Genomic DNA, 14,327 nt, shown 5'->3' on the forward strand with positions numbered 1-14,327 from the left:
TTTTAATCTGCAATCTAATTCCAAGTGTTCAATCTTTATCCTTCATAAAAAAATGTACATGGATATCGTTTCTATGTGCACCACAAGTGTTTCAAAAGAAGAGATGCTTAAATAAATAAATAAAAGGGTTCCAATATGCTCTCTATTGCTGTATGTCTACAGCACAGCCACCTTCTAGCACTGTCCCGCTTACTCTGTTTGGTGGCCAATACCGAAAAACTGACCGTCCTATAATATTCTTCAAAGGCAGAGGTCCCCTGAAGACAACAACAAGACAAGTTTTCCAGAATAAAGAAGAAGCTATATATTCAATGATGAATATCTACAGAACAGATTGAAGATAGGCCTCTCACCAGACGTGCGAATCATAACTGTTATTCCGGTTGTCACCCATCACAAAGACTGAGTTCTCTGGTACCCGCTACAATGTTGAAGTAACAGCCAAAAATCAGAAAAGAAGAAAAAACCACAAGGCTTAGGTTCAAACATATGATGATACTTACAACGGGTGTCATTTCATAGCCAGGAGGCTCTAAGATGAAACTTTCACTCCGAGGAACACCGTTAACCATTAGTTTCCCATTATGAACCTACACCATAATAATACCCATAAGTGTCTTCACTAGTAGTAAGACATGCGGAACATGATCATAGTACCTCGACAAGGTCGCCTTCTTTGGCAACAATCCGTTTAATGAATACATCAGCATCAGTGTAGCCAACTTCCTGAAGAACCGGTGGACTTTTGAAGATTACAATATCGTTTGCACAAGGCTTCCTGAAATAATAACTCACCTGCACACACACAAACATCCCCACAACTTAGCAACATAACCAAAACAAAACAAGTGTGAAACCTTAAAGCAGCATTCATTTAATTTAAATATTAAAAACATAACCTTCTCTGCAACTAATCTGTCTCCGACATCAAAGGTAGGATACATGGACAAGGAAGGGATGTATCTTGGTTCTGCAATAAAATATCGAAACGCCAACGATACAGTAATAGCCAAGAACACTGTCTTGGCATCGTCGGAAGTGAAATCCAACCATTCCGGCAACAGTCTGTTTTTCCCTTCCACTTCGCTGTCGTCGTCACCGTTATCTCCACCGTCGCCTCCTCCGCCGTTACCGCCGCCGGAGTCTAACGGCGGGGCAGACTTCGTTGTCTCGCTAGAATCTTTGATTCCATGGCAGCTCAGATTCCGACGGTTTGAATGTGTTTCTCTGAAATTGAGACGAGGGAGAGAAACGGATTGAGATTTCTTGGTGAAGTTGACACGAATAATTGGATTATTAGAGGCGTTTTTGTAAAATCTGGAATTGGAATCAGATGTGAGAAGGGATAGGGACGGAGTGGGGAAGTCAAGAGATATCATCCTCATCAACGAGGAGCTAAATTCTTCGATTTTTTTTTTCTTCTTCTTTTTTGATTCTTGTGTGCTGCTATGAGGTTACTTCATCTTCTTCTCCTTTTTTTTCCTTTTAGTTATGATATAAGATAATTCTTCGGAAAATATGGGAGTTAAGTGTTAAAAAAATTTATGATCAGTAATCAGGCAAATAATAAAACTATAAAACTGGTTTGGACCAAAAAATAAAATAAAACTATCTTTTTCTAATCATGTTTTTGTAAAGATTTTTTAATAATATAATTTTTTTCTTTTCTAGTTGTTTATTTTTGGCCGTAAAAAGGAAAATATTCCGATCACTAGATGACTTTTCACAATATCGCGGAATAATATAATTTAAACATTACTTATATTAAGTAAATTTTGTATATATTTAAAATTTATAATACTTTTGATCAATTAAATTTGCTGATAAAAATCTATAAAGAACTTTGGTTCATAGTGGACGAATAACACTAAATTTTGTCACATTATATTAAATATCTTAACACATGTACTTCGATATGGAACTTTTAATATTTTTGGTATTTTATAATCAATTTTTAAAAAATTCAATGAAAATTTTGAAACTAAAATATTAAACTCTTAGTATTTTTTCAATTTAAATTTTGAAATTTAATATTTATGCATTTTATATAATATATATTTTAATTTAACGATATTAAATATATATATATATATATATATTTATTTATTTATTTATTTAATTTAATATTTATTAAATAAGATTTCCTACTCATATAATTTTATGAACATTTGTATCTTATTATATATAATAGTTAAACCACTGATCATAAAGTTTTTGAAGTGATAGTTTTAACAGTTTTATTAATATATAGCCGTATTAAAAAAAATCAAACCATTACATTTACAAAAATCTAAATTTTTATTATATGGTTAATGTGATTGTTTAATTTGTTTTAATAATATAAAACAAAACAAAAATGATAGAGGATGTATAGATTATAATCAAAATTTTATTCTTTAACATCATTAATTATCATATATATTTTGATCTATTCCATTTTTTCTATTTAAAAAGGAATGAAGATTAATTTTTACATTAATAATTAATTGTATGATTAGTTTGATGAAAAGTATGGTAGATGTTTAGATGAACCATTTTATTTTTTCTAAAGATTCTGAAAATCATTCTTGTGATAATACATGTGTTCAAAAATTGTAATGTTTCTCTTTTAATATACAAGAGATGTATTCCTTTTTTTTTGTAACACATACTAGATTTTGAACCGCGCTTGGAAAGCGCGGGTTTTTCTTTGGATTGTAAACAAAGTTTTTGAATTAGCATTTTGGAATTGGTGTACATTATTATATTACAAAGTCATTATATCCAAGAAAGGCATTTATTTAAAATGATATAATTTATAAATTAGTTTATATAAGATTTTTATATAATTTTTTTATTAAGCCTGAACATTTTATCAGATCCGAAAAACTAACCAAAATCGACCCGGAAATATAGTTGTAGTTTGGGTCCGGGTTCAGGACAAAGTACATATTTGATTTTTTCTTCAACACACGGTCTTTGTTCGATTATGGGGCATACCAGAGACGCAATTGGGTATCTAAAGTACATGGTTTGTGTATATTAGCTATATTTGGGTATTTCAGATTTGTATTTGGTATTCCGAATGTTTTTTCAGTATTATGAATAGTTTCTTAAGTTTCGGATCTAACTTTTCGATTATAGTTTCGAGTTTCAGATAAAATTTTAATTTTTTAAAAAAATATTTTGGGTATTAGAAAATGTTTTTAGGTATCTTTTATTCCTTAGGTCAGATTTATGTAAATTGTTTTTTTTTTTTGGAATTCAAATATTTTTTTCAGGTATTTGTTTGTGTTTTCGTGTATTTTTTTGTGTTTTTAGTATTTTTGGGTTTTCGGGTACTTCAAGTCTTTTTCGAGTTCTAAAAATTTCAAAGCAATTCAGATCCGTTACATACCCAAAAATTATATGTATTTAAATTATGGATCTGGATTCCAAAGGAATCGATCCGAACCCGAACCCGAACCAAATTTTTTTAAATACCTAGTTATGTCCAAATGTTTAGGATCCGAAAACCTAAACCCGAAAGGAATTAATCCATACCCGACCAGAAGAGCCGATGCCCAAACCTACTCTCTCATATTATATTTTGTGTGCATTTTATAAGAGTTATATTTGTTGAACTCGTGAGACTTATAATTTAGTTGGTGGATTTTGACAAATTTAATAGAATATATTGAATATTAACATAAGACAGTGAATGAGCTTTTTCATAATATAGGACAAAAGTATCGAAGGGATGTAGTCTAATGTTACATAGTTGCTGGATTAACGGTTGATATAGTTTATTTATATTGGACGAAAGTTTATTTATATTGAGTGAAATGAGTCATGTATGGATCTATATGTCGTACATCATCTTTGTGTAGCAAATGATATGGTATGTCGTATAACTTTGTCATGTACCAAAAGACGTGGTATAATAAATTATTGTTAAAAAAAATTTAGGTAATTTATTATTAGTTAAATATCATGTTAAGACCAAAAATATTGTTAGTTTATAAAATGGTCCAACAACTTTTTATAAGTAGATTTTGTAGGACTTCTTCACTTTTAATAATATAGATTTTTTTTTTTGGTATATTTCTTTTCTCTTGGAATATCTTTATGTTTTCCTACATATTTCCTTGTTTTCTTCCAATTTTTTTCTTATCTTTTCCTTAAGTAATGCATGAGGTAAAAGCAATCTGGGTGGATAAAAAAAATCTTAATATGACAAGGAGAAGAAAGAGCAATAAAGTTCTCGGAAATTCACCGATAACTAATTTTGGTACAAGAGTCAATTGAAAAGAAAAAAAAAGTTGTGAACTTGGATCATAACAAAGCTCCTCTTTACAATCTCTACATTTTAATTCAAAAAGTATGATTTTTAGAATAAAACTTGTTTAATTTATCAACGTCGCATAAAACATCATTTTAATAATTTATAAATGAGAAATTTAAATGTTTGACTGTAAAAGTATCAAGAGCACCAGCCGAGATCGTTTACGTTCTGGACGGTATAAAATTTTATCTTTCAATCAGTTTAATATTTTGAAATATGTTAATATTGTTAACATAGCACTCCAAAACATAACGCAATTAAAATTTATGCAGTGTGCATATAACACCACAAGATGCTATAGCACCCATTGCGGGGGATTTCTGCAGACAAGCATCACAATCGCCCTTGAAGCTGCCATTACTCGCACATATACATTTGAAGGCCCTCAATTTGAAATTACGATACAGATATCGAAGGTAGAATAATAAATTTTAATCTTAATTTTCTTTTGCTCCTTTTGTGTTATACTACATGTTTACTAACAAGTAAATGAAAAAAATGCAGGATCAATCTTCCGGGAACTGGTGGTTGGGATTGGGCCGCAACATGGTGCTGGTCGGGTATTGGCCAGCTGCAATATTTACAAGCCTATCTGATCACGCACTCAACGTAGAATGGGGGAGGCGAAGTTCTATACCGAAACAGTACTGGCACGACACAATAGTTCACATGGGATCAGTCAACATCGCTGAAAAAGACTTCAGAAAAGCTGGTTATGTATGTGATATATATAGTTTTTTTTTGAGATGCTGAAGAACAATAATAAAAATATGAACATATAGTATATAGTAATATGATGAAGTTTCCACTAACTAAAATCTCTTACAAATTTATTGATGTATATTATGCTACATATTTTATAATAAATATGATTTTAAAGCTTGGAAAGAAGTTTCATGTTTTTATTGTAGAGGGTTATAGATAATTTTACATTGTACATCGTTTTAAGTAAGCACAAAATTTCCAGAAAATCGATTTCATTCATTCTCAGTTACATAATCTTCCAAAAATCTATAGAATAGAGCCCATACAATTTACATTAATAGAATTATTATGTTTCCTAACTTCTTCCGCCAAGTCTTGTTCAAACTTGTTCTCAAATCTTCAGTCTCTTCTACAATTCTCTCTTGCTGAGCATCCACACTGTGAATCTCATCAAGCAAAGGTTCATCTATCCAATAAAATAAATGGTATTTCTTTATGTGTTAAATCAAACCCCAGAAAAAGTGTAGAAAATGGATTAAAATGGATAAAATCGATAAGAATGAAAAAATAGGTGAAATAATCGATTAGAATGAGAAAAAATTGAAAACTATGTGAAATAACAAATAAACAATTGATTACATGTAACCTAATCTCGCATCTGTTTTAAAAACATATATCACAACCATCTTCCCACACCAGCATCTAGAAGGAAACTCTAAACTCTCTTCGAATAGATGCTTAGGCAACTCCATATCTACGAAGAACAAACCCGAAATGAACCATTTCTCTTCACAAACTCGAAATGAACCATTCTTTTTTCACAAACTTGAAATGAAACAAACAAATAAGAAAGATAATGAACACACTTTAACACTAGAGATCAATAACAAATGAGTGAAATGACAAACACACCAAAAGACTTAGCTTCGAAACATATTTCAAACACGATTTTCAAAAATAAACAATGACAAGTTTGTTTTCATCGCAACAATTCGAAAATTAGTTTTGGAAATCAAGTTTATTTTCATCAAAACGCCTAATTCGCCAAAAAGACACAAGGAAACAAAAGCAAGTCAATTCTCTTCATGATTCCAAACAAAGATACAATAAAACAAAAACAAGTCACAAAACCGAAATGAACCTATCTCTTCACGAAATCGATTGACAAACCCGTATGGTAACAACGAAACAAGAAAAAAAAAACATATATCAAACCCTAATCTATTTGATTTTCAGAGAACCGCAAGTAAAGAACATGCAAAGGAGATTTCCTAATCTATTTTCTTTTCACAAGGATTATCCATGATTTAAGAACTTGCAAAGAAGAATACAAAGAATGAAACGAAATTGCAAATAACATATATCCAGTGAATTTCTAAGTTTTTAACATGTACATAGAACAAGGAGATTTCCAAAACAGTATTTCAAAGAAAACAAAATAGAAAGAGAACAATCGACTTTGCTTTTGATTTAGACCGGTGTTGGAGGTAGACCAATTGGTCTAAGCCACACTATAATCAATCTAAGTTGGAGTAGAAGCATTTAGGCCTGAGAAGAAAATATTTCAAGGTTTTCTTTGTCGCCTGACGAAAAGAGAGACTGAGACTAAACAATTAGAATTAGTTAACTTGAATCAGAGATTTTTTTTGTTTGTTCTAAAATTTAACTGGTCTATTTGTATATTATATTTTAATATATATTTTTTTATTTTTAAAATCATATTTTATATGATTAATTTTAGGATTAAGTTGGGTTTTCAATAAACATTATCTTAATGAGATAAGTTTAGGTTGATATTATCATGCAAGAACATGGAAAATTCTCTCAAATAACAGTTTTTTAGTTTTTATCACAAAATAGCTCTCAAGGAGAAAATGACCAAAATATCTTCTTTTTATTTTGAAATTTTTAATATTTACTTTTAATTTTTTAAAATTTGAAACTTTATCCCCGAAACCCCACCACTTAACTCTAAACTCTAAGTGTAAGTTAGTTAACCATAGGGTAATAATACATTTTTACCTTTTAATAAAACTTATTTTGGTTATTTTCTTCATTGAGAGCTATTTTTGTGAAAATAAATTAAAAATGACTATTTTAGGGAATTTTATAAGAAAGAAATATGTTGAATTTTTAGGAAACAATTACACCCAAAGACAGTTTTAAGTTTATTATTACATAATAAGGCAGTTTATGCTACCAGGACACTTTCTTCTAACAACTTCTCTTTTTCTAAACTAATTAGTTATCTTGCAACTAAAAAGCTGACTAACTAAAAAGACTGTTTTAGCGGAATTAACCCACACCACTCATCCATTTTTACAATCGATGGTCCAGATTTGTTCTGATATATGTGACAAGACTTATATTTGTTTCCTTTCTGAGCCTTTAGATTTGTATTTTGCTTTACATTTTAATGGCCCAGATTCATTTAAGCACAATAAGATATCTTCATCTCCCACACTTATTTTCTTCTTTTGATTTTACGTAAAAACAGAACCTTAATCATTTTTTGCCTCCATCTCCATCGGATTATGTCTCCATCTCCATCGGATTACTGCGGCTAATAACCTGATTTTGTGATGACTCCGGCGTGGCAGGGATATCCGACTTTATCTACCTCCGGTAAGAGTGATGACTCCGGTGGTGATGCTTTGTAGCCGCCGTGGTGAATAACAAACAAGATCAGACGGGACTACTCGTCTCCCTATGTTGACTGCTAAGTTAGAAAGAAGAAGAAGATGATTATGATTTATCTCCCCACCAAATCATCTTTCTTTTATTTTCACTTTAGGTCATTTATGTTTAGCTAGGTTTTTAATTTGACCCCTAAATTATGGAATGCACATATTTTTTAATTGACTCCAAACTTTCAAATATACACTTTACCCATTGTTACATGCAACAAGAATGATTAGTATGTGTTTTCATGTTAGCTTCATTTTAAGTTAGTGTAGACTAATCTTTGGTTATTGTACACATGTACACTACCATTTGTTGATATCATTGATGAAGACTTTAATATACCCCTTCCCGTCACTTTGAAGACATAACATATGATATGTTTTTCATTTCTCATCTACAGCCACTATTATTTTTCATTCACATATGTGTACACATGTACGACTCAGATAGTGTACACCACCACGTCGTACATACCAGGGGAACACCGGCCCACTTCTAGCAAATGTCTTTATTGATATACACATGCCTCATAGTGTACGTGTGAGTTTGTGATGTATTTCTGCATTTGTGAAACATAACTTGTTTGGTCCACGAGTGAACTAATTAATGTACATGAAAGCTTTTGGAAATTTATGTACACGTGGACAACGAAAATTATGTATACATCTTTGATAAGTATGTTACACATTTGCATTTTTTTTGGTACACATGTACCTCACATTTTTTAATGTGTACGTGTACACCCACAGAAGGGTAATATTGTAATTTTATATATCTTCTTCTTCATCAACACTTCTCTTTCTACATAGCTTGCAGCCCTTTTTGTTTTCAGACATAAATCACCATTTTTTTGGACGATTTGTTTTGATTCAACCTCGTTTCTTTATTATTATCATTCAAATTTGATAGATCTTTGATATAACATCGGATTTTAGACTCAAATCACTATAACATAGATGATTTTGAACTGAGTTTGTAGGCCAAAAAAGAGTCTACAATCAAATGGAAGATGACAAAAGTGAATCTTGGCTGAGAGGAAGATAAACCATTATATGAGAAAGTTAACCCAAAAAAATCAAAAAAGCAAACAAAAAAAAGTTCACAGCTTTTTACGTTTTTTGGTCGTTTCAAATTTTAAGAAATTTAATACAAAAGCCAAAAAAAAAGAAAATTCTTGTGGTTACATTTAGTTAGGGGCACAGATAACGAAAAACTAACTAAATATATAAGAATGACAAAAAAGGGTTTATGGCTACACTTTTTTTAGGGTTAACTATGTCTTTAACCACAAAAAACTACCCAAGTAGCACAAACTGCTCTTTTGTGTAATAAAAACTCAAAAACTGCCATGCAGTGTAAAAAACTCAATTTTTAGTCTATATTTTCATTTTTTTCATAGATTTTTGTATTTATTTGTCCAATGATATATTTGTATGTTGATGGGCCGAAGCCCAAGTACTAAGTCTGATATTTCTCATCGCAAAGAGTTAGCTTGTGAATGTTGACGGGGAGAAAAATGAAGAAAGGATTAAAGAAAAGAGGAAGTTTGGGAAGAAGAGCTTGAAAACTGTGTGAACCACCAAAAATAGCCTTCTCTCCCGCGGCGGCGGTTCTCCGGTCGAAAAATCTCTAATCGAAAACGGAAAGGTCAAATAATGATAAAGCTTTGGAGATGGTACCAGAGATGCCTGACGGTTCATCCAGTGAAAACGCAGGTCATCAGCTCCGGCTTCCTCTGGGGATTCGGCGATGTCACCGCTCAATACATCACTCATTCCACTGCCAAACCTCCTCCTCTTCTTCGTCTCTCCGTTAGTTGTTTTCGATCTCCCTCTCTCTCTCTCTCTCTCTCTCTCTCCGATCCTCAAATTTGTGTTCATTTGTTGTTTTTGCTGCGTATCTTTTGAGATTAGTTTAGGTTTCTTGATTTACGTATAGGTATCTCTGGATTTCTTGAATGAGTAATGCTTGACATGCGTGTTAATTTATGAACCTCTCTTCCTTAGACATTGATGCTATCCTGACATGGTGACTCGTAATGTGTATTGATCAATAGCACATATGGATTCATTTCTTAGTTGATTGTTTAAATCATTTCTCAAAACTCTTGTGCATTCACTCGTTTGCTGAGATTACCTACCCCCTCATAATAGTGCAGACGCTCACACTCTTACATGCCTAATGGCGTTGTGAGCTTTCTGCATTTCACCATTTTGCAAGATGTACTAGTTGAGAGGAGGTCTTCTATGGTGGATAGAAATACTCGCAAGATAATTATGGAACCAATATGTCGAACTTTTCTGTGTGATGTTGACGCTGACGTTTTACTTCCATTTGCTTTTAAGGTCTACGATTCATAGGTTGCTGGAAGAAGTTGTTTTTTTTTTTTTTTTAAAGTCTATTACATATTTTCCTTTAAGTTTTGTATTAGCAACTTTAATGGTCTATTTCTTGCTTCAAGTTATTGTTGCTTCTATGGACTAGTGAGATGCTTTTTTCAACTAAAGACTTCCTTTGCTGCAAAATAACCCTTAGAAATCAAGAAGCCACTAGTCATTTCGTACTTTTCTATGTGATGTTGACGATGACCTTTTACTTCCATTTCCCTTGAAGGTATATATAGGTTGTTGGAGGAAGAAATTTGCTTAAGTTCTGTTATATATTGCCTAGAGCATTGGTCATCCTGGGTGTCATGCACTAAACTATGTTCAGCAGTATAACAAATATGTTGAATATATATATATATATATATAAGTTGCCGGATGAAGAGAGATCTATTGAATTTTCGCAAATATATTGTTTAGCCATTTAGGGCTATATATCGAGGCCATATATTGGGTCAGGGCACTAATCTATGTTCCATATAACAGGACAAGGATAAAGAGGCAGACAGAGATGCTGAATTCAAGGTCAACTGGAAGCGAGTAGCAATCACGAGCATGTTCGGGCTTGGTTTTGTCGGACCTGTTGGCCACTTCTGGTTTGTTTCCTTCTTATCTCAGATCATTTAGCTATAACTTTTGTATTTCCACTGCAAAAGCGAACACTTATTCACCTACCACTGTTCTACCTGCGGTATTAATCACAGGTACGAAGGGTTGGATAAATTCATAAAACTGAAGCTTCGATATGTACCAAAGTCAACACGTTTTGTAGCAGCCAAAGTTGCAATGGATGGTCTTATCTTCGGCCCCATAGATCTGCTGGTATTCTTCACATACATGGGGTACGCCACGGGCAAGAACACATCTGAAGTGAAAGAAGGACTCAAGAGGGATTTTCTTCCGGCTCTAGCTCTTGAAGGAGGAGCATGGCCGCTTCTTCAGATCGCTAACTTCAGATACGTTCCCGTGCAGTACCAGCTTCTTTACGTCAACATCTTTTGCCTTATAGACAGCGCTTTTCTCTCGTGGGTCGACCAACAGAAGGATGCAGCTTGGAAGCAATGGTTCACTACTCCGTTTCTAACGCTTAAAGAACGAGGTGGCACTGATGGAGTATGATTCGTTTTTCCATCTCAACTGAAAACAAAGCAGAGTGTAATTGCGATTCTCAACAACGAAAGTTGCCACACAGATTCTTGAATCAAAAATATTATTTCGTTTTCTAAAGAATTTGTTCTTGGTGCATAAAAAAACCACTGGCCTATAAATCAGAAGACTAGAAATGGATGGGCTAGGGGTCACGAATCAAGAGAGAGCATCTCTTAAAGGCTCCGCTGTGTCCATTTGATAATGAAAAGGAAACAAGTCTTTCGAAAATTACTGCATCGGCCGTCCGATAAAAGTGAAATCCACAGCCGACCGAGAGAACGAACCTAGAGATCCACTTTAGCAGCGGTCGAACCATTAAGCAGGAGATAAGTGGTGCATATGTTATTGTGTATTTAAGCGTTCAAGTGAAACTAACCGACTCACAAATCAAGCAACTGCTTTTAATAGAATCTTAGACTTCATCTTCGTCCACTCACTTCCTGATTCAGTAGAACACAAGGTACACATAAGAGAGCTATTTAATGCAGTCTTTATCCAGGTTATGTTATTTATGAAAATATCTTTGTTGGATGTTGAGTTGAGCAATAAATATCATGTTTGTCATTTATCATTCGTTTGCTCCAGCTATTTTTCTTCTCTTGTCAGATAAATCTTACTATGTTTGTTTTGTATATATAATGACAAATCTTGTTTGAAGTTTGAACTTTTGTAGATAGGAAGGCTGGTTCGTTCGTGGCGTGGAGATTGGGGTAAGGAGAGTAATGCCAACTGGTATTTTGTACCTGATGAGTCTGACTGGGCTTTGGAGCTATGTTAAAACAGAACGAGACAATGGAGAACTTGATGATTGTTGTTCGAATACGGTACATGTTGGATGAGAGAACACCGGTGTTCCTTAGCTACCAACTCCTTGAGTGGGTTCTGGTCTTCGAAGCGAGGAAATCCCCTCCAACCAATGTTACAATGACAACATACGTTACGTCTGTTCCTCGAAGCGAGTAATTCCCCTCCAATCAATATTACAACGACAACAGAGTTACGGCCACTGCGATGAGGATTGGCACACCGGTCCAATTTTGTATGCAACAACCGGTGCTAAAGGTGTTGCTAAATACCACTTCCTTCGCCCTCAACAACTTTGTTGTGGGGAGAGTAACTTTTGTTGTTGATGGAACCCAAGATGAAAATAACAAAGAAGTACATAGAAATAAGATTTCTCAGCAATATATCCACAAAAATAAATATATACATTATGCAAAGCTTATATGTCTGACAAAATATACTTTTCTTAATAATGGAAACCCTCTGCAGTGCTTGTCAATGACTATCGCTTTCGGCGATATGGTTACCTTGCGCCGTGTTGCACTTGAGCTTAATTACATGGACTCATTATGAAGATCCAATATGGTGGGTGGTAGTAACCTGCAAAGCGAGATAATACTGATGGAGGATGACGATGAGATGCTAGATAATATTGGTGGATTCGTTATGCCTTTTTTGTATATGGAATCCAATTTATCTTTTTAAGGTCATGAAGCAGTATCATTAATTCATTATGCTACAAAAGCAGTATGATATAGAAACTATATACTCTGGTTAATGTATTTAGTAAAGTGATTGGTAGAACAGTAAATAATACATATATAAAATTATCGGAAAATTAATATATGATATATAATTTATTTATTTATATTTATAATATATATTAATTTATATATATTTGTTATTAAAATAATGATTTGTATTTAATAATATAAATTAAGTTATATTTTAAATATAAATATTTTGTAAGTTAAAAATATTTTAGTTGTAATTTTAAGAAAACATTTTTTTTTTGATATAACATAATTTGGTATTATTAAATAAATAAATAAATTATATATATATTTTTTAAATTTTTATATGTTTTAAAGAAAATGCTCTACCAAAATATTTATATAAAAATCTAATACAATAAAATAGACTTTTTTTCCTCCAAAGGGGAAGAAAATACACCTGACATCTTTATATATTGGGCCATTAAAACTATTTATTTGTTAATTAATCTCAGCTTTAACTTTTTCACAAATGTTCCAGTTGCCGTCTCAGACTTTTCGGTTTTTCTCATCCAACGTTTTTGTCATTATCAATCCTCAGAAATTAGTGCGTTTGCGGGATACTTATGACTGGTTAACTAACAAATACAGTTGCTGTTAAATAATAAATTAACAATATTTATATTTTATATAATTATAAAAATATCAAAAATCATAATACTATAATAAATATAAAAATTATATTTAGAAAGTTATAGTTTTAAATTTTTTAAAATTATATTAAATATTTTATTTAAATTTTTTATAATATTAATTAAAATGCACAAAGTGCTAGGAAACAACCGTCTTTCGTCGTTCACATGGATGCGGAGTTACCAATTTGGTTTACAGAGTCAATATGATTCTGTGAATGTCTTGTTGTCAAAATAATAATAATAATAATAATATTAATTAAAATATAATAGATATATTTTAGTATTTTTATAATTCCAATTTAAAATTTTTATTGAAATTTTTTATTTTTTTATTTTTGTATTTATATTTTTATAATATTAATTAAAATATAATATATATATATATATATTAGTATTTTTATAATTCCAATTTAAAATTTTTATTGAATATTTTTATTTTTGTATTTATATTATTTAAAAAAAAAAAGAAAAAAAAATGATCATCCCGCAACCGCAAACGCTAGTTGGAACCAGCTTTTGAATTTATAAGGTTTAGAGCGGTTTAAAGCGGTTTAAAGCAGTTTGAGTGATTGTTGCAAAACGTCAACAACCGCTACCAACCGCAAAAGCTGCGTTGTGTTCGCGGAGTCATACTCTAATCTCCTCTTCCCCACTATCTACATCAATAATTCTTTCATTCAATACAGTTACAATGTAGGCTGACAATCGCTTCGGCTTCTCATGCTTTTCTATTATATATGACGCTCACAACTCCCACAATAACAGTATTTACAAATCAAAATCCAGAAAACCACGAACAGGAAAGAATAAAGTCCAAATCTCTCTGGGTGCCCAAAGGAGTTGGAACTGATTCCAGTGAAGGGTTCGACCTCAGTAGAATGAAACGTCGCATGCTTCGTTTCCACAATCC

At 32.2% G+C, this 14,327-nt stretch overlaps 2 protein-coding genes across 2 annotated transcripts; one reads left to right on the top strand and one right to left on the bottom strand.

Annotated features, from left to right (window-relative positions):
* Positions 1 to 25: 25 nt before the first annotated feature.
* Positions 26 to 1,493, bottom strand: LOC106451704 (chloroplast processing peptidase). Its single transcript, XM_013893668.3, has 5 exons — positions 900 to 1,493; positions 658 to 795; positions 504 to 590; positions 354 to 421; positions 26 to 257 (listed from the first exon to the last, which is right to left on the bottom strand). Exons 1-5 carry the CDS (start codon positions 1,383 to 1,385, stop codon positions 143 to 145), a joined length of 894 nt encoding a protein of 297 aa, XP_013749122.1. The 5' UTR covers positions 1,386 to 1,493; the 3' UTR covers positions 26 to 142.
* A 7,693-nt stretch (positions 1,494 to 9,186) lies between these two features.
* Positions 9,187 to 11,307, top strand: LOC106451703 (PXMP2/4 family protein 2). The gene is made up of 3 exons (XM_013893667.3): positions 9,187 to 9,504; positions 10,564 to 10,673; positions 10,782 to 11,307. Exons 1-3 carry the CDS (start codon positions 9,349 to 9,351, stop codon positions 11,194 to 11,196), a joined length of 681 nt encoding a protein of 226 aa, XP_013749121.1. The 5' UTR covers positions 9,187 to 9,348; the 3' UTR covers positions 11,197 to 11,307.
* The last annotated feature ends 3,020 nt before the right edge of the window (positions 11,308 to 14,327 follow it).

The sequence above is a fragment of the Brassica napus genome, chromosome C7 (assembly GCF_020379485.1).
Source record: "Brassica napus cultivar Da-Ae chromosome C7, Da-Ae, whole genome shotgun sequence".
Taxonomy (NCBI): Eukaryota; Viridiplantae; Streptophyta; class Magnoliopsida; order Brassicales; family Brassicaceae; genus Brassica; species Brassica napus.